General features: G+C 51.5%; 8 protein-coding genes and 1 non-coding gene across 9 annotated transcripts; 4 read left to right on the top strand and 5 right to left on the bottom strand.

The window, feature by feature from the left end:
* Nucleotides 1-17: 17 nt before the first annotated feature.
* PC9H_000860 (uncharacterized protein) lies at nt 18-5,023 on the top strand (the record flags this gene model as incomplete). Its single annotated transcript, XM_036770513.1, has 7 exons — nt 18-366; nt 419-2,345; nt 2,396-2,841; nt 2,904-3,171; nt 3,222-3,494; nt 3,547-4,463; nt 4,512-5,023. The coding sequence occupies 7 exons, from the start codon at nt 18-20 to the stop codon at nt 5,021-5,023; spliced, it is 4,692 nt and encodes a 1,563-aa protein (XP_036636358.1).
* Nucleotides 5,024-5,177: 154 nt separating this feature from the next.
* OST3 (oligosaccharyl transferase subunit ost3/OST6) lies at nt 5,178-6,385 on the bottom strand (the record flags this gene model as incomplete). The annotated part of the gene is made up of 6 exons (XM_036770512.1): nt 5,178-5,203; nt 5,255-5,407; nt 5,463-5,788; nt 5,841-5,944; nt 6,000-6,120; nt 6,174-6,385. The coding sequence occupies 6 exons, from the start codon at nt 6,383-6,385 to the stop codon at nt 5,178-5,180; spliced, it is 942 nt and encodes a 313-aa protein (XP_036636357.1).
* Nucleotides 6,386-6,478: 93 nt separating this feature from the next.
* On the top strand, nt 6,479-10,343 carry PIK1 (Phosphatidylinositol 4-kinase pik1alpha (PI4-kinase)(PtdIns-4-kinase); the record flags this gene model as incomplete). The annotated part of the gene is made up of 13 exons (XM_036770511.1): nt 6,479-6,651; nt 6,703-6,793; nt 6,856-7,647; nt 7,704-7,823; nt 7,873-9,045; nt 9,098-9,134; nt 9,184-9,313; nt 9,363-9,513; nt 9,562-9,628; nt 9,685-9,954; nt 10,012-10,035; nt 10,095-10,252; nt 10,314-10,343. The coding sequence occupies 13 exons, from the start codon at nt 6,479-6,481 to the stop codon at nt 10,341-10,343; spliced, it is 3,216 nt and encodes a 1,071-aa protein (XP_036636356.1).
* Nucleotides 10,344-10,781: 438 nt separating this feature from the next.
* Nucleotides 10,782-12,625, bottom strand: KRE2_1 (alpha 1,2-mannosyltransferase 2.4.1; the record flags this gene model as incomplete). The annotated part of the gene is given in 13 exon segments (XM_036770510.1): nt 10,782-10,831; nt 10,884-10,970; nt 11,026-11,107; nt 11,161-11,261; nt 11,334-11,426; nt 11,490-11,552; nt 11,608-11,681; nt 11,736-11,788; nt 11,817-11,869; nt 11,994-12,133; nt 12,181-12,304; nt 12,316-12,538; nt 12,593-12,625. The coding sequence occupies 13 exon segments, from the start codon at nt 12,623-12,625 to the stop codon at nt 10,782-10,784; spliced, it is 1,176 nt and encodes a 391-aa protein (XP_036636355.1).
* Nucleotides 12,626-12,818: 193 nt separating this feature from the next.
* PC9H_000856 (uncharacterized protein) lies at nt 12,819-13,709 on the bottom strand (the record flags this gene model as incomplete). The annotated part of the gene is made up of 4 exons (XM_036770509.1): nt 12,819-13,015; nt 13,074-13,379; nt 13,432-13,448; nt 13,507-13,709. 4 exons carry the CDS (start codon nt 13,707-13,709, stop codon nt 12,819-12,821), a joined length of 723 nt encoding a protein of 240 aa, XP_036636354.1.
* Nucleotides 13,710-13,880: 171 nt separating this feature from the next.
* TOM40 (translocase of outer mitochondrial membrane) lies at nt 13,881-15,163 on the bottom strand (the record flags this gene model as incomplete). Its single annotated transcript, XM_036770508.1, has 5 exons — nt 13,881-13,973; nt 14,030-14,551; nt 14,611-14,706; nt 14,758-14,915; nt 14,968-15,163. The coding sequence occupies 5 exons, from the start codon at nt 15,161-15,163 to the stop codon at nt 13,881-13,883; spliced, it is 1,065 nt and encodes a 354-aa protein (XP_036636353.1).
* Nucleotides 15,164-15,857: 694 nt separating this feature from the next.
* On the top strand, nt 15,858-17,807 carry PC9H_000854 (uncharacterized protein; the record flags this gene model as incomplete). The annotated part of the gene is made up of 11 exons (XM_036770507.1): nt 15,858-15,911; nt 15,967-16,340; nt 16,399-16,542; nt 16,661-16,691; nt 16,766-16,812; nt 16,970-17,043; nt 17,109-17,171; nt 17,230-17,322; nt 17,382-17,482; nt 17,530-17,698; nt 17,755-17,807. 11 exons carry the CDS (start codon nt 15,858-15,860, stop codon nt 17,805-17,807), a joined length of 1,203 nt encoding a protein of 400 aa, XP_036636352.1.
* A 137-nt stretch (nt 17,808-17,944) lies between these two features.
* On the bottom strand, nt 17,945-18,028 carry PC9H_000853. The gene has a single exon. It is a non-coding gene; the product is annotated as a tRNA-Ile (tRNA).
* Nucleotides 18,029-18,282: 254 nt separating this feature from the next.
* PC9H_000852 (uncharacterized protein) lies at nt 18,283-20,183 on the top strand (the record flags this gene model as incomplete). Its single annotated transcript, XM_036770506.1, has 4 exons — nt 18,283-18,315; nt 18,367-18,902; nt 18,953-19,769; nt 19,839-20,183. 4 exons carry the CDS (start codon nt 18,283-18,285, stop codon nt 20,181-20,183), a joined length of 1,731 nt encoding a protein of 576 aa, XP_036636351.1.
* Between the last annotated feature and the right edge of the window lie 47 nt (nt 20,184-20,230).

Below are 20,230 nucleotides of genomic sequence, written 5' to 3'. Positions count from 1 at the left end.
GCATCCTCTGCTGAACTATGACCACTGTCGAGGCCGCTGCTTCACTCTTTGGGTCGGACGACTCGACGCCAGATCCATTTGCCTCGTTGGGTGCACCCGAGGAAACTGACAACGGCAATGGATCCATAACCAACTCGGATTATTGGTTAGAACCGTCGGCGGCCAACTCACCCCCGCCACCAAACCTACCATCGACGGCTGAAGTCGCAGGGACCTATGGTAGTGCACAGGCGTCCTACTCTATACCTGCCACGAACGGTGGCATCAACTATTACGACGAAAACTACAGTCACGGCCACGGATGGCAAGACACGCAAGTGAATGGCCATGGCTACGGCGGGCAGCAGGCCAATACATGGTCTTCTGGTGAGTGGAACCTAGTGAATAAGGTAGTATATGTGGTCTCAGTTGTTCCAAGCTCCCGCATCTAATCCGTATGACCCATACGCGCCGTATACAAATGGTTCGGCGGCGGCGGCGGCAGTTCCGCCAACCCAACCCTCTCATTCATATGACCCGTACGCACCCCCGCCGCACGCTGACAATGGCTCGGTGGTTCAGTCTACCCCAAACTCTTCTGCTCATCCGTATGACCCGTATGCGCCTGTCCAAGCTTCCGCCGGCCCGACCGTGTCACAGGCATTCGTGGAACCAGCAAGTCATATGTACGACGTTTACGCGCCCACGCAGGCGACAAGTGCTAGTTACACGGTGGCTCCCGCTCACTCGTACACGCCGGCTGCATCCACTGCGGGGGGGACTACTACAACTTCCCAATACGATGTGCCGTATCAGCCACCTGCTCATACACCATACCCTACCGCTGCCACGTCTGAACCACCTTCCATCTCCGCGCCACCACCCCCCAAAGCACCTCTAGTCAGGCCTAAAGTTGTGAACGCCTATGATCCACCATTTCCCACAACCACTAAGCCTGCTCGACGGACCAGCTCCCGTCCTGCACTCAATACGTACCCAGCTACCAACACTCACAGCCATATCCAACAGCCTTCTTACGAGTCACAATACTCTACGAATGGATCCCCAGCAGTGGTTCATGAAACTCAAGCAGCGTACCAGGCACGCGTCGCCAACCCAGAAGCATTCTTCAATACCGTGTCCGGACTTCCTGCCCAGCAGCCGTTGGAAACTTCTCAAATGCACGACCTTGGGCTCCCGTCCGTCTCACATGACCACCCCGTCTTTGGACACACGTCCCCCTTCATGGGACATCAAGGCCTATCCACATCTCCGCCAACCCAGCATTACTCTCCGTCCTTAGGACACAATGCTACTGTTCCGAGAACAGCGTCACCGAACATTCCTCAAACTCATTCTCGGAGAGCATCTCAAGACATCTCTCCTCCGAAACGAGCCTTCACCCCGAGTTACAATGATTCCAGATCAATACAGAACTCGAGTTCTCCGGTAGTCAGTCGAGCGTTTAGTCCCAGCTCCATCCCTAGGACTGCTTCACCCGCCTCTTTGAATCACGTTGCTTCTCCGGAGTTTCAGCCGGCTCCGTACAACCCGTATGCTCCCTCTTCGGTCGATGAGAATGGATACGCTCCTGCATATCAACCATCCACGTATAGCCCACCGCAGCCTCTAGTCACGTCACCGAATTTATCGGATGCTCGTAATAGAGCCATGTCCAACGGTTCGGTTTACTCTTTGCAAGGTAAAGAAGATCCATACGCTCCAGCAAAGCTTGATCGTCGGCAGACGCTCCCCATCAGCGAACCTCCTTATATGTCGCCACAGCTCAACGAACCTTCACAGTATGGGTATACACCAACGTCGGCGTATAGTTCCTTCGTGAGTGGTGAACAAGAGCTGATAATCAAGCCCAACCAGTCTGCATATGCGCCCTCCCCCTCACTAATGGGTAGCAATGATCCTCTGGGTCGCACTTCCGCTCGCGTCCCTATCTTCAGCTTTGGGTTTGGAGGGAAGGTGGTTACATGCTTCCATGGCGCCGACTCCCTCAACACTGGGTTCGATGTGGCGCTAGCTGCACGAAACTCAACAGGCGTCCAGATACGAGTGCTGAAGAATTTGGTTTCTCAATCAGCTCTGAATGCATCTTCAGCCTCCTTCCCTGGGCCTTTGTTCTCTGATCCTGGTACACCTACAACCAGCCTTGTGCGTACTGGCGCCAGCTCGCAGACCAAGAATAAGAAGGCTCGGGTGGTGAAGTATTTAGAGGAACGGGCGGAGGAACTTACACAGGGACTTAGTTATGTACATGCCGGAACTACGGAAGGTCGCAGAGAAGAGGGGAAACTTGCTCTTGTCAACTTGTTGAAGGTCATGGTTGAGAACGATGGGAAACTGTCTGGAACGTGCGTTGCTTCCTAATTCTAAAGTGTCATCAAGTGTTGAATGTCTCCAGTTCTCAGATCGACTCGGCAGTCCGCTCAGCGTTGATTCCTCATTTGGAGAACAGTGTAGGTGTGGCCGCTGAAACGCCAGTGCCTATGGTTGGCCTTGGACTATCTGTTGTACCGGATGTGCACAGCGAGACGCCGCTTTCGACGACGGTCTTACGTTCCTCCGCTCTGGACACAATCCAGGACTTCCTCGTCCGTGGTGAACGCAAGAAAGCTTACCATTATGCTCTTGATGAAAAACTCTGGGCCCACGCTTTGGTGATCGCAAGTGGCATCGATAAGGAGTCGTGGAAGGAAGCAGTGAACGAGTTCTTGAAGGTCGAGCTTGCATCGAAAGTCGTTAATGGCACAGCGCCGTCAATGCACGCGTCCTCCCGACAGTCTAACCACGGCCGTAAAGCTCTGAGAGTGGCATACAGTCTTTTCTCCGGTCAAGGGGCTGCTGCTGGTATGTTGCTTTTGATCGTCACTTCATATACATTCTTAATTTATTTATATTCATCCTACTAGTACAAGAGTTGCATCCTCATACACTGTTATCTCAAGGCAAACCAACCCTAACACTACCTCAGTTGAATCAACTCACACCGACACCTTTAACCCCGAACTTCAGTTCTCCGATCCCATCTACACCAATACCTTCGGATACATTGGCATCTTGGCCTGAAACGATTGCGATGATGTTGACCAACCCATTGACATCGGAAATATCCGCTGCTTTGACTGCACTGGGTGATCAGTTGGCTGCCAACCAATGGATAGAAGCCGCTCACGTTTGGTGAGTAGTCGTGCACCGCTTGTACGAACGGGACTAATTGTTCCCCCAAGCTATCTTCTCTCCCCGCAGACATCCCCAATAGGTGGCATCGGCAATCCGTCTGCCCGTATTGTATTGCTTGGGAGTCGGAGTCCTCAGACTTGGTCTGGCTTTACAAGAGATTCCGACCCTATCGTCTTTACTGAGATCTTTGAGTTTGCGCTGTCTCTTGTCACACCAGCGAAAGGACAGGAATCTTTCAATGGTTTCCCTCATCTACAGGCTTACCGATTCATGCGCGCCATGGCTCTGGCCGAACTTGGCCATGTCCAGGAAGCAAACAGGTTTGTCTACTTGCCCAATACTGTTCCCAATGTTGAACTTGATTTTTTTCAGGTATTGTGAAGCGATCACAGCTGCTCTCACCCGAGGGTCTCCGTACTTCACACCGATCTTTGTTGAGCAACTCAAAGGTTTAATGGACCGTTTGATTGGAGCTCCCAATCTCGATAAAACCGGCTCATGGATAGGCTCGAAGTTAAGCAAGCCCAGTCTGGATTCGATTGGCGGTTGGTTGGAGGGAAGATTTACCAAGCTTGTGACGGGAGATACGGATCCTGGCAGTCCAGTAGCGGAACCTAAGGCAGATTCGCAACCATTTGGACCGTTCTCTCACTATAGCTCCATTTCATCCGCTACTCAATCCGCTCGTTCGTCACCGCAGCCGTCGTTGCACGCGTATCCTGTGGGCCTTCCCAATCCCAACGGACACAATCATATTGATCGTGCATCGTCTGCCATGGATTACATACGGCGTAAACCTTCGCCTGTGCCACGCATAGCATCTGCAAGTGCCACGGCAACGACCTTTGCGCAGGCTCCTTCGTTCGGACAGTCCTATCAAAGCCCTTATAGTCCGAACGGAATCCCCAGTCCTGGGCAAGAGATGGCTACACCACGGCCTGTGGGTGACGATCACGAGGATGCTGGCCAGGAAGTCGGTTGGTGGGGCGCATCTTCCTACGGACAGAACGCTTCCAATCAAACCCCCACGGCCAGCTCATTCATGAAGGTCGATGCGCCCGTCACTGAGTCGGCAGACGGTTTCATCTCATTGATGGACACTCCATCATATGGAACACCCTCGCCCACTTATTCTAGTGGTAGTGGGAAGCCTCAGTCTTACTCCCCAGCGGACGACGACGACGATTTAGGTTTGGGTAATAATGGTAGCAGGAAGAAAGACGCGAAGGGTCTAGATGCTCAGTCATCCTCTTCCCCTGCGCCACCTGCAGAGCAGCCCAAAAAATCAGGTATGTTTTTATTAGCGACCATCGATGTATGTTCTGACGCTCTCTCAGACCCTCAACCGAATGAAGGCCAGACGGGATCTTGGTTCAGTCTCAGCCGACTCTGGAAAAAGAGCGACGCCCCTGGACCAATCAAAGCCAATTTGGGAGAAGAGACGTCCTTCTACTATGACCCAGAAACAAAGCGCTGGGTTAACAAGAAGGCGGGTGCGGAGAATGCACCCAAACCAGCTGCCCCGCCACCCCCACCGTCAAGAGCGCAGACAGCTTCCCCCGGGAGAACGTCCAATTTCTCGATGGGAGGGGGAAATTCTGCCCCGCCACCGCCGCCTCGCGCAGCATCTGCGATCGACCTGAGCACTTCGCCTCCGAGCAAAACAGTGATGCGCGTCCGTTCCAACTTAGCGCCTCCCCCTACAGCGGAGTCCGCTCCTAGCACACCAACTGGCATGAGATTGTCACCAAACGGCGGCCCACCACCACCACGGCCGAAATCTCAAGCAACGAAGCGTAACATCCGCAGTCGCTACGTGGACGTGTTCTCAGGGGAGGGGGCGAATTAACATACGCGCACGGTTATTGACATAGTTTATACCTTTCTTTGCTCTTCTTCGCATAAATTAAACACAAGCATCTACATGTGAGTAGCATTGATCTTATTATGCATTCAGTAGGGACATAGAGCAATGTGAAGATCGTTTATCACTCATACAGAGTTTAGAATAATAGTTTGAATGGATATCCTACATTTCACGATGAGAAGTCAGATATAGAACATATTATCGCGAACGTACCTCTGTTCTTGACCCTGAAGATGGTCACCAAGATGGAGTATACGAGGAGATTTGCTGCGGTGAACGCGTAAATCTGCATTCTTTGTCTGTTGGGGGAAGCTTGCTTGGGTGTCTGGACAATTAGAATGACAATAGTCGCAGCGAGGATACCGTCTGGAAAGAGTTACACGTCACCTAACCTGACGCGGCATTGATCTCAGACACTCACAAATCATGGCAATAACCTGGACTTCCTGTCCGTATTGGTTTTGATAACCAGCAGCAATCCACGAACCGTCCCCACCGGTGAAAGGTGAACCTCTGATACGAGTAAACATGAAACCTGAGACCATGACGAGCATGGTGACGATGCTACCGGCGGCCCAGGTCCAGCGGGATTGAAGGATGGGGGAGATGAAGCGCAGTGTTAAAAGGAATGCAAGTCCGCCGACTGCAGTGAGCGTCCAGCCAGCGTAATCGAAAGGTGCCTTGTATGGAATAGGAATGGGGGTGTGATTGGAAAGGTGTTCTGCCAAAGGTCCGGCTTCAAAGCCACTGCAATCTCCCTGTAAGCTACAAATATGTGCCGTCATAGATTGGTACGCACTGTGAGAAGTCATATTTCGAGGGGGTGGTTCGCCCGCTGGGCAATTGACGAGGTCCCTCTGCGGCAGGGTACACGAAGACGACAGGCGCGGATTGCAGGCCGAGCTTTGCATATGCACGTTTCAGAGTTATGGTGACCAGCACTACAGACAGCACGCACCTTTTGAAAGGTTGCTTGGGAATTATCAAAGTCGAGCGTCGCGAAGAAATGCTGGTCACGATGCTCTTTTGGCGTCTTGGACCATGCTTTGGCTACCTCAACCCACGACGGGTCAAATTCTCTGCGACACGGTCCTAAATGATGCTGAGCGTGGATTCCATAGTCTGGTCTCACCTGCAAGGTGCACATCGCCTCCGTTGGTCCATGGCAGTGAATTGAATGGAGGCCGACCAGTTGCGCTTCGGCGAAGTCAACAGGTCGAAGGTATTGCCGTCGAGGTTGATGAGACCGTTGCTTGCAGCAGCGAGGTCGACAAGCGTGTTGAGCGCATCCTTTGAGGCCGCCCAGCACAGCGGCAGGAGGGGGAGGAGGTGCGTGAACCTCATCTATGCGAGTGTTGACGTGGAAGGAAGTGAAGGTGGAAATTTCCAAATGCGGCGGTAAGCAAGGGACCTGTGATCGGTTGGAGGTGTTCTCTCATGTCCCATGCTCTCCTATTGCGCCTCTTCCTCTCCTCCTCCTTCTTCTCCGTCCATGTCGCCCTCCAGTACCTCAACCACTACGCCGACAATATAGGAATCACCTACTACCTTACCCGTAGGCTTAGGGAATTCAATACCCGTGAATTGCGCGACGTCTGGGGTTTCGTATGGTGAGCTTACCACCACCTCATCGTTCGCTGCGTCTCACTTCTAGATTCAAGTCATCTCCTTGTCACTAGAAACACCAAGTCGCGTGCGCTGGAGGCCTTTGTGGTAGAAACAGCCCAAAGATCTACCCATATTGCGCTTCTGGTACGTTCTTGCGATCAAATCATCCCAAATAGATGAAATAAATGCGCTCAACTAATTCACAGACGCTATGGTTCATGCAATCCGCGTTGAAGGACCTGGCCGTCTCCCGCCACGATAGCCTGTCTTTCTTAATTTGCCAGCGTGTCCTGCACCAATGCCATGAAATTATATTCGGAGATCTTCCGCCGCTTGCGACGGCACCGTACGCATCATTGAATTTACCTTTCCAGGCGAGGTTACTTCGCAAAAAGGTCAAGCCAAATGCAGAACCAGCGCTGGTAGGGATCGGTATGGTTTTGGCGGGGGTACCGGCCATGCCACCGTTGACCGAAATCATGGGCCAAGTAGCTATTGAGCAAGGAAGGGCGGACCAGGAGCGCGCATCTATTCGAGATATAGGCGGCAGAAATGACGACACGGCGCCCCAACCCACTGTACACGCCTCCACCGTCGACGAACCCGCAGATGCGGACGATGACGAGCCTGACAGCCCGGGGACCGCTACTCGTGTTCCCCAGAATCAACCTCGGGGCCTAGGACTGATTATAGATGATGCGGATCGTCCAAAGCAACTCCCTCATCGTAAGACAGTCAGCGCGGCCCAGACCACCCCCGCATTACCGTTGCACCTCCTCGCCGACATAAAGTCGTCACGCTTCTCCGAGGATCCTCTTGGTTTGGCCGACGATGAGTTGCCTTCGTCTCCCAAGGCTCCGTATCAGTCTTCGCCGTCCATTTCTTCGCGCATCGTACCGTCGCGGAATACGACTTATAATTACGGTGATAGCCTCTTGCAGAAGTACGACCCGTTTGCACAATCCCATTTACTCCGCGGCCACTTTTGTCGATCAGAGGTTAGTATCCTGATGTGTTCCATATGTGGTTGGACGTGAACTGAAACGTTGCTCAGGTCCAATTCATACTCGCGTTAGAGAATATATCCAACCGGCTTCTTGTGATACCTAAACCTGCTCGTGTTAGTGCACTGAGAGCAGAGCTAACCGCCTTGAACCATAAACTCCCAGCAGAGGTATGCATGGTTCATATTTAAAATATCCTACAGATTTAACACGACGCAGGTCTGCATGCCAATGTGGTGCTCTTCGACGGACACACCCCGGGAAGGCAATTCCTCAGAACCCCACCACCGCATAGTCCGCATTCCTCCTGGCGAAAGTGTGGTTCTCAACTCGGCTGAGAGGGCGCCGTACTTGCTTCTCATCGAAATATTGCATGACGATTTGGATTTTGATCCAAGCAAGCGGAATAACAAGGACGTGCTTAGGAAGATAGTTCTCAAGGAATCCGAGCGCAAGGGTGCCTCCAAGGACTTGATCCCTTTCAACATCCCATCGTCGCAAAGCAAGACTTTGCCGACAGAGCCCAGCACTGGTGTAGAAGCAGATGCAAACGCTTCCACGATTCCAGGCCCCGCGTTCGCTGCGTCGCCGATCACCTCCACGTCCGTGCCCGCGGATGAGGAAGAGATTGATTTGGTGGAACAGTTGTATGGCGCCGAACATTCACTTCGTTCTGTCCCAGTGGACCTCTCTGACAGCATCGTCCTGCGGCCAGCTCCAAAGAATAAGGAACTCGATATGGCGGCCTGGTCAAGATTAGGTTCACAACCAACCACTCCTGCTCTTTCTCAGGGAACACCCTTCGCTGGAGGCCGCCCGAATCTCCATATCTCTCCCAGCTTTTCTTTCGGACCTTCCCCCGCGGCGACGCCAACCATGGCATCCGTGACACCACAGAGCCAAATATTGACGCTGGACGACTATTCAGAAAGAATGCGTACAGCGGCAGTAATGCTTGCGCAGTTGAATTTGAATCTTGTTCGCGAACCCATAACGTCTGTTACACTACCAAACGGCCAACCTATACTGCCGGAATCATCGTCTGGACCTTTGAGCTGGCTTCCTGGCTCACGCTGGCTGCTTGATCATTCAACACCCTCGTCACCCTCACAAAATGGCGTGAACTCCCCCATTGATCATCCGCAGCCCGCGCCAACAAGGATGCGATTGCAACCCTCCGAGGCGTATGCTATCCGAGATCGCATCATGAAGGAAATGATTGCTTTGGAAGAAGAACGCGTCGAACGAATGCGCGGGGATCCTCAAGATATCATGCCCATGGATATCAGTGGTTCTTTGAAATCAGCCGAAGATGAGAGCATCATTCGGCGTGAACTCAACAAAGCTGATCCCTCTGCCGTCGTGTTCAGCGAATCTTGGGCAGTCAAGAAAGTCAGTCAATATGTGACACTCATTAATCGAGACATAATTGACCCACTCGCAGAGCAGAATACGACACGGTTCTCCATATGGCCATTTAGGTGAGCCAAACCCTTCATTATGTACAATAGTAGTTACATTCTCTACTAGCTAACTGGGATTGTGTCTCTGTCATTGTGAAGACTGGCGGCGATCTCAGGCAGGAGCAACTAGCTGTTCAACTGATACAGCAGTTTGAGCGGATATGGAAGGAAGAGAATTGCCAGTGCTGGGTTCGATAGTACGTTGATTTGCTCGAATGGGGAGAGCAACACTTACTAGACCTATAGCTTTCGAATATTGATAACGGGCGGTTCATCGGGCTTGGTGGAGACCATTACAGACGCAGTGTCCATTCATTCCATCAAGAAAGCGGAATACGCCCGTCGGCTTGCGGAGGGTCGATTCGGACATGTTACATTGCTTGATCACTTTAAATCGGTAAGTCGGAAATACGAAGCGTCTTTGTGCCAGACTCAGTTCTTCTAGACATACGGGGACCCATCTTCAGCCAAGTTCGCTCGCGCTCAGAGAAATTTCGCCAAATCACTAGCAGGTATGGAACCGTAATCATTGCAGACTTCGCTTCGGACCCTCCTAACGTATGATTAGGTTATTCTGTGGTGACCTACCTTCTGCAGATTAAAGACCGTCACAATGGCAATATTCTCTTGGATCGCGACGGGCATCTGATACACATTGATTTTGGCTTCATGTTATCGAACTCCCCTGGCAACATTGGTTTCGAGGCCGCGCCATTCAAACTGCCCCCTGAGTATGTGGAAATATTAGGAGGCGTGACAGGGGCGCCTTTCTTGGAGTTTAGACGGTTGTTCCGCGAAGGATTCGAAGCTGCGCGCAAGCACTGTGATGAATTGATTAGTACGGAATCTCTTTGTCTGCATTTTCTACGTCTCTGTTGATACTCACTTCCTACAGCTCTCGTTGAATTGATGCAGAAAGGCAGGCATATCTCTATATAAAGGGCTTGAGCAGGACATACTAACCAATACCAACATCAGATTCGACACTGCCATGTTTTGCCGCCTTCGGGGAACAAACAGCTGTACAATTCCGCGAACGTTTCCAACCAGCACTCACACATTCCCTCGTTGCTGAACACGTTGAACGTTTGATCGATAATTCTCTTGGGTCTAACTGGACGAGGCTGTACGACTCAGTGAGTCTTCTGTGCATCCATTTCATGACGATCGTTCTCAACTTGAATGTGCGTACAACAGTATCAATACTACTCACAATCTATTCTGTGAAAGTAATTTGATTGTCTGAGAAACTTCCAGCCGGGAGTGCCACGAAACGTGCGTCCATATGACTGGCACACGTATGTACCACCCGCCCCTGCGCACGTAGCGAAATATATCTTGCATGCCAACCTAACCCACAGCAGGGCTCGGAAGGATAACAACAACTGGAGGCTCAGACAGCAAGAGGTAATCGACAGGGATGTTCGGCTTCGCAGTCACCTTTCGGCTCCCGCAAGGCATTTGATCCCAATGGGTTGACTGTTTATCTTCCCTTTCCTCTCATCCTAGTCGGCCACGAAGGGTGCATATATGCGGCACGTCAAGCCGTCCTCGCGTTGGTACTTACGTGGGATGTTCCAGCACGAGACTCCTAGCGATAGCAAGCAATAATTACGAAGCGTGTCTATATACTACAAGCAAGTCCAGCAACCCTAGCCCGAGAGTCTACTTGAAAAGGCCTTCGTATCTCTTCAGACAAGAATACCATTCGTAATCTGTCCCATGGGATGTAAGGACTGAAGACCGCTGGTATATACATAGACTTACCGAAGTTGTCTTTTGGGTCGCACCAGCACTTCCCGTGTGCGTGCGCTGGCTGCTGGGGGCAATGTTGGAAGGGATTGTGTCGGTATCCTGCATCACATTGAGGTGAGTTGCTGAGAAAGGTAAGAAACGATCAACAGCAAACCTATATCATTGAAGAAATGAATCTCCTCTTTCTTAGCAAACAGCGCAGCACCGATGCTGTGTACCGGCGCGTCGCCCCATCGCTGCGGAAAGATTTTCAGTGCTCGATTCTGATTAATTGGATCAAGGGGCGTACCTCGTAGTAGAAACCGCCTTGTTCATCAAGGAAGTCGAAGAATTTGCGGTAGGCCTCGCCTCTCCAGAAATCTAGGTCGCCAATTTCGAAGTTGCTCCAGACTGAAACAGAGAGAGATACGTCGTTAGGTGGGATGTACGGGAAAAAGGGAGAGGTAGGTGGAAGGTACTTACAGTGGCATCGGTTATACGTTTCACCGCCGTCGTCAGACAGGAAGGCCATTGCGTTTTCTGGTTCGACTAGTTCGGGGTTGGCGTGGATGAATTCTGCAGGTGTAAAGTAAATTGTCAGTTTCAACGAGACTGCGGATTGGTGAGAAGGGTACGTACGTTTGACAGCGTTCCACAACGTAGGAATGGTCGCTTCGTACTCATAAAGAGAGATGGTGAAGCCTAGTGGTGCAGCGATGAATTCTGTGAAGGTTATATTTCCTGGGATGAAACGCACCGTAAACCTTTTTCTGCTCTTGCATGACAAGGAAAGGATCGTAGTGCAGATCGCAAAAGAATGTGACATCCGGCCTGGCACACACAATGAGCGAAACTCAAGCTCGCTATAACATGTTGAGAACTCACTCGACACGCCAGTAGTATTTGTATTTGGCGAGCAATTCGTGGCGCCAGAAGAACTAATGTCGACGTCAGTGATAGACGTACGTCGTCAACAGGAGGGACATACGCCAGAGTTGAAGCGACACATGTTGCGATACCTAGATCATGCATGTTCATGTCAGTGTGTAATGACAAGCTAAGCCATGGAAAGTGCTTACGGCACACTACCTAAATAAACGGATGAGCAACCTGATATGGAGCAAGGTAATGATTGACACGCACCTCCATAGATGACAGACTCCTGTACCATCTTCTCTCTAGCTGCCGTGGCTCTGGTCTCGTTGATCGACTTGGGTTGATACCAGTCATCGTGAGGGATAAGTCCGAATTCGACTTTTGCGTCCGTGAGTTCAGTGACACGACTGCCGGTCGATAAGTATACTATCTTTAGTTATTACGCTACACATACCTCTTGAATTCTTCGCTGAATTCCTGCTCGTTGAGGAAGACGTAAGGATATTGGTACTTCTTGTTGAAGCGGTCCTCCATCTGTTTCATGCTGCTGGAGATACCTGCCAGATCACTGTTCCGGGCTGCCACATACACAGAGTGTCAGAACCGTCCAGCTCATCATCTACAGACAACTGCGCACCAAGAATCACGAAAGTTGCGTTAGCCTTGGCACCTGGAGCCAACCCATCATCGACATTGAATGTTTCTGGCTTCTGCGTCGAACTGCTGCCCTGCAGCTTTTCCTTAATATGTGTGATAGACGTGGCCTCCCCGTAGCCCTCATGAGAGAAGCTGAGAATGTAGTGCAAGCTGATCTAAGAAGCAAGGATTCAATATTCGGCATGTACGTGGCGAAACTGCGTGCATACAATCAGGACGAGCACGAGAAGCACGTAGCGCATGGGGGTCATCATCTTGGGTCCCCGAGACCGCTGAAATTGCGGGAACAAGGAGGAGATGGAAGAAAAGGAAAGGAAACAGAAAGCCAGTGTGGGACTTGGCTCTGAAATGGTTCTGGCGACGAGCGCATCGCCACCGAAGCGATATGCAGATCATCACGTGGCATCTTATTCAGGGGCTACTCTAGTGCTGCTGCTAAACGTCGGGCAGTCGCTCTTCGCTGCAGATTCCTCCTTGGACTTGCAGAAATCTCGTTCCCACTCTGCCGCCCTGCTCTTCAGAATGCGTGATCCATATTATTGCTTTTACCTCCGCCTCCTCAGATTTAACCTCCCCCGTTAACGATTTCTCGACCAGCAGCGACGTCTCGGCATCCAGAGCAGATGTCGGCTCTACAAAATTCTTACGGTTAGTGCGAATCGTGAATTGCGAGCATCGAGGGGGACGCACCATCTAGCAGCAAGACCTCAGCCGCGTCGCATCCCAGCCCAGCAGCGAGCGCGATTCGCTGCGACTCTCCACCGCTCAAACTCGACCAGTCTCTGTACCACAAGCCGTTATCGACACCCCATGCCTTGGCGAGGCCCTTTGCACGCTCCTCCAAGTCCGATTGTGCTTGCGCGACCGCTTTCTTTGTTCCGGACAATCTCCGTGCGGAGAAAGATCCTATGGCTTGCAGGAATTCGTGGGGAGTCCCAGGCAGCAGTGATGGTCTTTGCGGGACGTATAGCACTCGGGTTCGATACTGTGGTATTCCTGGTGAGGTATGAATACAGGACTTTCAACTTTTGTACATTTCATTAATTACCGATATTCTTGGGGGTTCTGTGGGGCATCACGATAAGCTATCCAACAATGCATCGTGGCTCATTGACGAACTGACCTGCCTCGGTAGTGAATATCGCCATCATATAATGTGAGATGAGCTAGACACTTCAACAGCGTCGATTTCCCCGAACCGCTTTTCCCCTGGACGACACACACATCACCCTCGTTCACCACAAAACTCACGTCGCTGAGAATCGGCTGCCCATCTTTGACGCACGAGAGGCCGTGGACGTCGAGCAGAGTATCCGTGTTCGCCATGGCAAGGTGTGAGAGTGGGTGGTAATAATGCAATAGATGATTCCAAACTATGACAAAGCGAGTGCTGCCGACGTGAAGCAGCGTAAGCATATTGCCAGGCTTAAAGACCCAGATGTAGCGCAATTATGATATAGGTGCCACGAACGTCCGTAATAAGTCTAAGATATAACATTATATGCCGTATGGTTGAGGAGGCAGGCCCATTTCCTCTGGTGTCAGAGTCGAGCTCTCAATCATCACACCGACGCCGACCTTCGCAGAGTTCTAAAGTGCGAAGATAGAAATTAGCAGGGAACGGCGACAGGCAGTGAAATGCGCACCTTGAAGTGATCGATTTCACCAGCAATAAGGAATGCGAACGCAGGTGTAAACCGCTGCTCAAGCAACGCCGACACCTTACCCGTTGAGTCCACCTGTGCCTTGAAGCTAGCCAACCGAAGGTCGTACTTCGCTCCCAGCGTCGTCACAGCGTCCCGACGCGTTGGCATGGCAAGTAGCTGTAGATCCGCAGCAACCTCCAGCTTCTCGCTCAACTTTTGCCAATATGTAGCCTGGACAATTCCCGCGGGTTGTACCTGCGCAGTAGCTATCCAGTTTTTGTCATCGGCGGTGTATTTAGCGAGGAAGGAAGTCGTGGTGTCCGAGAGGTCGGGAGATGGTCGCTGGAACACGGTCTCGAGGCCGAGAGCGATGTTTTTAGTGAAGGACTGAAGGTAACTGCCGACGTAAATGCCGGTCAAGTCCGTTGGCGAGGGGTTGAGGGCCTTGCCATTCAGCGAGAAATCGGAACCGGTGTAGTCATGTTCTATCTGTATCATATTGTGCCCGGGCTGATTCGAAAACTATACGGGACGTCTCGGGTTCAAACGAGTTTTTCGGCAGAATTGTTGCGAACACGTACTTGAGCCTGGAACTTCGTGACATTCTGCGCACTCCAGCCTTGGTTGAAGCGTGCATTGACATTTCCGTCGTGGTCCACTCCACCTTGCAGGAAGATCTGATAGAAAGGTCAACACTGACGCCATTGAACGAACACGTTGTGCCGTACGTTTTGGTTGGCAAATATGGCCCCAAAGTTGTATGATGAAGGAGCCGTTTGAGAGCCCAAAGCAAAAGAATGTGTCACTTGGAACAGAGGGTTCATTGACAAACTCTTCGTCAAGTCCGCCCGGGCACCGTCGAAGATGAAATTGGACAAATGAGTACCTGCACAAATGCTCAGTCACCTGTCCGACCGCCGGTGCGCAGCTGTACTCACTCTTCACCTCTTTTTGGAGATTCTCCACGGTCCCCGGGTGCGGCAGGCCAAGGTCAGCGCGCCATTGCGAGAAGCGGTCGTACATGTCGTTAAAGGGCGACAGAGGTATCCAGTACGACGGTTTCGTTGTCAACGGCGCAGATGGCGCGTAGGGATCAAAGATTCCATCCTTGCCCGTCGAGTCGGCTGTGGCCATTACTGCGCCAAAGTGAATGGGAGGATGTAACTGAGTGTGTAACGAAAAAAACCACGCACGCAAGCAAATGTCAATACTTTTAGGCGCCCAGAAGCGCGCTTACCACCCAACTCAGGGGGACTAGGATGGACTTGATGATGAAAGATTCATGCGCCACTCACGCTCTGTTCATCACCTCCACCACCATCAGCAATGCTGTTCACGAACAAGAGCTCATCAGCTCTTCAATCTCGCTGTGGTCTCCACACAACAGATGGTTAATGTACCCGATGGTTCTTGCTCCAATCTGGTCGAAATCTGGTTTATTCTCGGAGACCTTTGGCAAATTGTGTGGAACAACGTCGACGTCGGCGGACATGGCATGGACAGTATCCCATCGGTAGCTCCCAAAAGGGCCCGTTCTCGGACATATACCAAACAATGAGCTTGTGCTGACCTCGGTCGCCCCCATGTCAAGCTTAGAAGAAGGACATCGAATGATAAACAAGTGTTTCACACTCCACCCATCCGTGTCAGACGTGGTTACAGACCGAACAGGGCTGTTGATTCGGTCCTATATTCGCTAGCAGGGAAGCGCGTGCAGTTGCTCAGTTGGCTCCACCCAAATTTGATCGCCAGGCCGGCAAACCGCACCCCTCATGTAACTGCGGACTACAAGAACTGGCAATTGTAAGATTCGTTTCAAGACGTTATCATGCCCACTGTCATGTCCCCTAGGCGGCTTGTGGCCATCACCTTGGCCGTCGTTGTACGTGCCGCACTCTCGTCTGTCTACATACACAACCTAATATAATCCACTATAGGTGTCTTTGCACATCCTGATAGGCTTCATCCGCGAAGATTATCTTCAACTCTCATTGTACACCATCCGTCAGCAACTTGTCATTGCGCAGAAGACATGGCTGCAACAAAACTACACTATGGACTTCGACGCGTTCAATGGAACGACAGACCCTCAACCTCGTATTGACCTCATGCCCGCCAACGTATCTGGGCTGGCCGTCTCACCCGCCCTCGCGACACGCCGTGCTAATGCCACATTCGTTTTACTGTGCCGGAATAATGACCTAAAGGGTGTCATCTCCAGCATACGGCATGTGGAAGACCGATTCAATAGAAAGTACAAGTATCCATGGGTCCTTCTGAACGAGCAGCCTTTCACCGACGAGTTTAAGACGTATGCCTTCACTTCTATTTTCTCTCTCCGTCACATGGCTCACGTCTAGCATGGTCAGTCGCGTTCGTATTCTCACAGATGCACCCATACAATTCGGACAGATATCTCCCGACGATTGGTATCAACCGGCGTGGATTGACGAGAAGCGCGCCGAACAAGGGCGGCTAGCAATGATGCGCCAGCATATCATCTATGCAGGTGTGTCTCACCTTATCTTGCATCTAGTCGGACTATAATTTAGACCATTCTTAGACAGTGTTCCGTAAGTCTTCCAATTCTTCCAAGACGGCCCCCGGGTCCGATTTCTCTCGCACTTACAGATACCGGAACATGTGCCGATTTAATTCTGGGGTGGGTTCTCCGCGCCATAATTATACGCCATCCCTGACCGTTATTACTCTTCCTCTCCGCCTTTGTGTGTCCAGTTTTTCTTCCAACACGAACTTCTCCAGCCCTACCGCTATTATTGGAGGTAAGCATAACCCCGATGATTCCTCACTCGGTGTCCAGCTCAACTCCAACTTTCATGTGGATTAGAGTGGAGTAAGTGTCTCCGTTATCATCTCTCGATGCGTGATGCTGTGTGGCGTTGGCGTGGTAACAGATACTTACTCATGAATAACTTCCAGACCGGATGTAACGTATTTCTGTGACGTGGACTACGATCCATTCCTATTTATGCAAGACAACGATAAAGTCTATGGTAAGATCATCTCCCTCCATGAGTTTATGGGCCTCGTACTGAGTGTGCATTTCATCATCTCGTAGGATGGACGCTGTCATTGTTAGAATGGCAACCAACAATACCGACGCTGTGGTCTGCTGTTCGAGGTGATTGCTCCGCGAACAAAGCGGGCCCTAGTCAATGCTAAATCCTCTGACCTGACAGAGTTTATGGATGAGCACCCTGAGTATGTATCGGCCAATAATTCCATGGAGTTCCTCTCGGATAACGGTGGCTTAAATTACAATCTTTGCCATTGTAAGCATGTAGCCTGCATGTAGCCTCCGGCCGTGGCACTTACCTCGGCATTTCCTCAGTCTGGAGTAATTTCGAAATTGCCGATATGGACTTCTGGCGCGGCGACGCCTACCAAGCGTTCTTCAAACACCTTGACTCGAAGGGGGGATTCTATTACGAGGTAGGCCGCTCGGCCACCGTATCGGGCACGCCTGACCTCGTAACCAGCGCTGGGGTGATGCTCCCGTGCATAGCATGGCTGCTGCGTTATTCGCTAGGAAAGACCAGATCCATTTCTTCAGCGACATGGGGTACATGCATCCGCCTTTTCAACATTGTCCGTACGGGTCAGAATGGGTCAAAGGTAGGTGCTCATGCAATCCTCAAGACAGCTTCGGTGCGTTTCAACTCTTGTCTCTGTACCACGGCAATGCAGCTAATGACGCGGTAAAGATTATCAACCGGCTTCATGTCTACGGAAATTCCAAGGCATGTTCAAATCATAATAGGAAGTCAGTAAAACATTGTATATTAGTTAATTTAGATGCGAACCAGAGCAGCTGGACTGTATACTTGATCTTGAGGCTGTGAGAAGTGACATCGGGTGTTTTTTTTTGTTAGAGCAAAAAGATGCAAAAGCAAGTGCCCAGCACCAGGATCGAACTGGTGACCCTCGCATCACGTTAACCTCATAAGTACGAAGCTCTGACCACTGAGCTAGCCGGGCGATATGCGTTTTCGCCTCTGACGCCCTATCGCAACTTCGCGGCACGAGGCCGCCATTCCTGCCCCGTTGTCGACGAACTGTGGAAGGTTGGAGCTTCTCCAGAAGAATACACACATATCCTTCATTTCCGGCGTGGCTTTCGTCCCGTCAATAATCCGCAAGTCATCCTGTAGCGTCTGGCTTGAAGTTTGAAGGTTCCTGTCGTCCATCACTGTGTTCGATCAGTGGCACCCCTTTTCAGTGCTAATTCGATAATGGCCTTCCCAAAAGCCCCAAAACGCTGCCGTGTATGTCCTAAAATCACATTTATATACCACAATGTTGCTCATTTTGCCCAGAATTTCCACTCAAATGGCGAACCCAAGGACCCTCCATGTCCACGGCAACGTAGTTGCAGATTTCTGCACCCAGACGATCCGGATTGGGGCTTATACTCCTCCGCCTCCGGACACGCTTCTCCCCGGAGGTCATCTTTCAGTTCAAGACACGACCCGCCTAACATGCGCTACGGTGCCCGTTCACCGTCGCCTCCTCGTCGGCGTAGGTCGAAGGAGGGACGAGATCATTGGCGGGAGCGGGAGCGGGAGCGAGACAGAGAGCCAAGGCCTTATGAGAACGGGTCAAAGAGGTCAGATTCGCGGGATGAGGGCAGTCGGCGGTCCTCCATTTCGGTCAATGCACCCACGCCGAACAATTCACAGAGAGGGACAGGGACCCAGAACCCTACACAACCGAGGCTATCATCCCCACCCGCTATGCCTGCTCTTCCCCCCCCTCCACCAGATATGCCGGTCGCGTCAACAAGCCATAGAAAGCCTATTGAGAAGGCACCGTCGATGGACGAGAAAGTGAATGTATGGAGTGAGCGGATTAGGTGAGTGCACTATTGGTTACTCAACGAATATCTGAGGCAAAGTTCTGTAGTCTTGTCACCACAGCGGTCCGCCTTCAAGCTGAAATAGCAAAGATTGCTGACGAGGAGCGGTCCATGCGCCAGACAATGAACACCACCCATTTTGAAACGTTGCCCGAGAGGGACAGAACTGCTCACATGGATCGCCTCGCTGCGTTGGCCAGGCGGAAGCAAGAGGTAGAACGAAAGGTGCAAGAAGAGGTTGAGAAGCTTGCTCGCAGTGATACATGGCCTGTACAGCAACCGCAACCACAAGCCCGGACGTCTCCCCAAGATGTGTCCAAGTACATTGATGAACTAAAAGGCACAGCTGCTGAAATTCATGCTCTACTCTCCGATATGTCTTCAGGGATCTCCGGCCGACAACCCCGGCCTGCACCTCTGCAACCTCGAAATGGAGTGGACACTAACGGTGGCCCGCCAGCGAAGCGTCGGCGACTGTCAGATGCTGACGAAGAACGTATCGACCATTCAGGGACAGCGTCATCTCCGCGCCTCTCATCCTCGCCTTCCTCCGCTACTCTCAACTCTCTCTCAGAACGTCTCGCCAACATTGAGGACCGCCTCGTCGCGTTCGAGAACGACATGTCGACCCTCACGAATGATGTAGACAATGATCTCGGCGCGCGTTTGGAGTATCGGCTAGACGAACTACTTAGTCAGAAGATGGTGGACGACGTGGGCGAGAAGTTGGATGGTGTAGAACAGAAATTGGACCTGGCCGCTAGGGACTTGGAAGAGTTCAAGGAACACGTAGCGGAACTGGATTCGGGGGCAGACGACGTTGCTAATGGTATAACAGATTTGGCGCAGACGCTACACCAACTAGTGATTGAACCAGATAATGCGAGTCGTCTCCGTAAATTGTCAGTTCGAAGGGACTCACTTGATGTATAGGTGGAGCAGAGACTCATCAAGGCGGAGGAATTCCAGAGCAATCAGCATGCTCAGATACAAGCCATACAGGCAGCTCTTGCCGCACATATGTCACAACCACCACCGCAGAATCTCCCTCCAGTACCCACCTACCCTCTGAATTCTGAAGTAATCATCGAGTCACTCGAAGGGTTGTTAGAGGATAGCATCAGACGGAAGGTGCTCCCCTCATTACAGAAAATGCAGACGACGGTAGAAGGGGCGGTGAAGCAGAGGAACGAGGAATTGCAGCAGGTATTTGGGAAGAGATTTGAGCTTTTGAGGATGGGGATAGGACAGTTAGAGAAGAAGATCTTGCAGTCGTGACGAAGTCTTGGGCCTTCGCTTGTGTCGCGCACCCACCAATAGTAATA

Source organism: Pleurotus ostreatus (genome assembly GCF_014466165.1).
Source record: "Pleurotus ostreatus strain PC9 chromosome Unknown scaffold_1, whole genome shotgun sequence".
Classification (NCBI taxonomy): domain Eukaryota; kingdom Fungi; phylum Basidiomycota; class Agaricomycetes; order Agaricales; family Pleurotaceae; genus Pleurotus; species Pleurotus ostreatus.
This window is presented reverse-complemented; position numbering and strand designations above follow the sequence as displayed.